This window comes from Oryctolagus cuniculus, chromosome 12, assembly GCF_051225735.1.
Source record: "Oryctolagus cuniculus isolate XC-2025 breed Fujian yellow rabbit chromosome 12, ASM5122573v1, whole genome shotgun sequence".
Classification (NCBI taxonomy): Eukaryota; Metazoa; Chordata; class Mammalia; order Lagomorpha; family Leporidae; genus Oryctolagus; species Oryctolagus cuniculus.
The window spans coordinates 23,057,253-23,060,597 of record NC_142878.1 but is presented as its reverse complement, the minus strand read 5'-3'; the positions used below and the strand labels follow the sequence as shown (position 1 = coordinate 23,060,597).

Genomic DNA, 3,345 nt, shown 5'->3' with positions numbered 1-3,345 from the left:
AAAGGAAACATCAAACCTACAGTACTATATTTTTCATTCAATTTTTATAGTTAAACATCCTTTTCAGAGAATAGTTTTTTGAGTATTGAAAAATGCATATGGTCATGTAACAACCTCAAAAATAAAAATATAGAAATTTCTACCAACTCCAAAAGTTCTTTCTTGGTGTTTTATAGTCAACTCGTCCCCAGGCCCAGCTCCTGGCCACCTCTGATCTGTTTTCTGTCCCCCTAGTCCACCTTTCCCACCATGTCATATAAATGGAATCAGAGTACAGTTTTGGAAGAAACTTCAGCTAGATGAGTTCGAGGTTCATCTATATTTTGTGTACCAGTAGATTGTCCTTTTATTGCTGTGTAGTATTCCATTCCTTGTGGAGGAGACCAGAATATGCTACCCTAATATGTGATTCTTTCGCATAAGAATTATTTTGGGGCTAATTATCTTGAGAAACTCAGGTACACTTGCCAGAAAATCTGGAGAAATGAATAAATCTCTAGAGTAAATCTTTTAAAAAAAGGATTTTTTTTCTTTTAATTTGTATTTATTTTATACTGAGTTTATTCCCGAGCCATAAGTTTTTGCTTCTTTAGTTTCTTCTGGGATATCTTTTTCTTTTGTGCCACCTCCTCTTCTGGCTTAGGAACTATCTGTTCCTTCTCAGTGAGGATCCTCTCAATGTGGCACAGGGAGCTCATGTAGGGTCGATCCGGCCGTGGGCTCTGTAGGTCCGGCGGCGCATCTTGGGGGCCTTGTTCACCTGGATGTGCTCAATGACCAGAGAATCTACATCCAAACCCTTCAGCTCAGCATTACTCTCTGCATTTTTAAGCATGTGCAGCAGAAACGTGGCACTTTTTTTGGGCCAACGACCCCGGGTCCAACCCCACTGCTTGGCCTGGGCACATCTACCAACTCCACCATTGTACCGACGGAATGGCACACACTGCTTCTTTAATGTGACATCTTTCAGATATTTGGTGGCTTTTCGGATATGCATACCCTTGATGGCCTGGGCAGTTTCTCGAGTGTTCTTAAAGTGAACGCGAAGATTCGAGACTCTTGATTTGCATGATTTTGTGGGGTTTTCTGGGTCCAGTGAGTAGCGAACCATTTTTGCAGGTCACCTAAGGCCGCTTACAGGAAGAGGAAGAACAGTGGCTTCTAAAAAAAGGATTTAATCTCCAGGCTTGAATATCTTTATTCTCTGAAACAAAGTTAGAAGAGTGTGTGAGGGGTCGGCACTGTGGCACAGTGGGTCAACACCCTGGCCTGAAGAGCTAGCATCCCATATGAGCGCTGGTTAGAGTCCTGGCTGCTCCACTTCTGATTCAGCTCTCTGCTGTGGCCTGGGAAAGCAGTAGAAGATGGCCCAAGGCCTTGGGCCCCTGCACCTGCGTGGGAGACCCGGAGAAAGCTCCTGGCTCCGGATTGGCGTAGCTCCAGCCATTGCGGCCATCTGGGGAGTGAACCATCGGATGGAAGACCTCTCTCTCTCTCTTTCTCTCTCTCTCTCTGCCTCTCCTCTCTCTGTATAACTCTGACTTTCAAATAAATTAATTAATTAAAAAAAAAAAAAGAAGAGTGTGGGAAAAGGCCCAGGTAAGCAAAGATGGACCCGGAAAACACAATAAAACAAAGGTAAGATTTGTCACGTAGATTTAAGACTATACCTTCCTTGGTGATTAGGTCTCTAGTGAACTAGTCAGCCCTTTCTTCCTGGGGCAGACAGGTACAGAGCTTATAAATGAAGATCCTTTACAAATGTAATTTCTCTTACAAAATGACAACTTTTTAGAGTTATCCTGTGTCTGTTTGCAGTTTCTCGCAATAATCACTAAGCTAAAGAGGCTATGTGGGGGTGATATATGCTGGCCTCCTACAGCTGCATTTTGTGGCAGTGTGTCCTGAGCTCCATCCCTCTGTCCACCCACCCAGTCCCCAGTTAAGTGACACATTGGTTGTTTATAATTTTGGTGATTATGACTAAAGTCATTATGAACATTTGTATTGAGATTTTTGTGTGAACGTTTTTCCCACTAATTTTGTACCTAGATGGGAGTTGCTGGGTCATTTGGCAGGTGTGTATATTCATTTTTAAGAAACTTTCAAGCCATTTTCCAAAGTGGCTGAACCAGTTTTCATTTCTAACAGCAAAGCATGCAAGTTTTAACTGCACAGCATCTGTGTAAGCATTTGATACTGTCAAATTTTTGTGCCAAAGTAATAGATATGTACTGGTATTTCACCATGATTTTAACTAGCATGTACCCAATTACTAATGATGCTGAGCATGCTTGTTTTTCTTATTGAGAGGTTGAGAGGCAGGTGCACACGCACAGACACACACACACACATACAGAGAGAGAGAGAGAGAGAGAGAGAGATTGGGCTAGGGCCAAGGCCGGGAGCCAGGAATGTCATCCATATTTCCCACATAGGTGGCAGCAACCCAACTACTTGAGTCATCACTCCTGCCTTCCAGAGTGCACACTAGTGGGAATCTGGAGTTAGGAGCCAGAGCTGGGAACTGAACCTAAGCACTCTGATGTGGGATATGGGCAACTTACCTGCTAGGTTAAATGTCTGCTCGCTGAGCATCTTTGAATATACTTATTTGGCACTTGTGTATCTTCTTAAATCTCTTGTTCATTTTAAAACTGGATTCTTTTTTTTATTGTTGAAATTTGGAACTTCTTCCTATATTTTGGATAAAAGCCCTTTATCAGACTTGTGTTTTGGAATTTTTTTAACCAGTGTTTGATTTGTGTTTCACTTTCTTTACAGCATCTTTGCTGAGCAGAAGTTTTTATTTTTGATGAAGTTTGATTTATAAATTTTTTCTTTAATGTATTTATTGTACTTGTCATACATGTAACTGAGATGATAAACTGTGCTTGGAAAAGATAATCAGTGCTTTTTAGAGCAGGTGAGTTTTAACATTTTTCTCCAGTGTTTTAGCAAACACATTCCACTATTTTGTCAGCAGACTCATTTAGAAGTGTTGACTTCCATTAGACAAAAAGGAAAATATACTCTTTATCTTTGAGTCTCTTTAGTCTTTAGTTTAAACTTTAAAAAAAATTATTGTTTTAATTATCTATATGAATGAGAGAGGGGAAGGAAAGAGGGGAGGGAAGGAGACAGACAGAAAGAGACTGAGAGATCTTCAATCCTCTAGTTCACTCTTCAAATGCCTGCAACAGCCAGGACTGGGCCAAAGCAAAACTAGGAGCCTAAAACTCATTCTGAGTCCCATGGGGTGCAGGAACTGAAGGACTTGAGCCGTCCTCTGCGGCCTCACAGGGTGTGCATGAGCAGGAAGTTGGATTAGAAGTAGAGCTA

General features: G+C 41.5%; 1 protein-coding gene across 1 annotated transcript; it reads right to left on the bottom strand.

Annotated features, from left to right (window-relative positions):
* Positions 1 to 531: 531 nt before the first annotated feature.
* LOC100355319 (large ribosomal subunit protein uL22-like) lies at positions 532 to 1,167 on the bottom strand. Its single transcript, XM_070054850.2, is given in 2 exon segments — positions 532 to 706; positions 709 to 1,167. Coding segments are annotated over 2 exon segments (552 nt in total). The 5' UTR covers positions 1,115 to 1,167; the 3' UTR covers positions 532 to 560.
* Between the last annotated feature and the right edge of the window lie 2,178 nt (positions 1,168 to 3,345).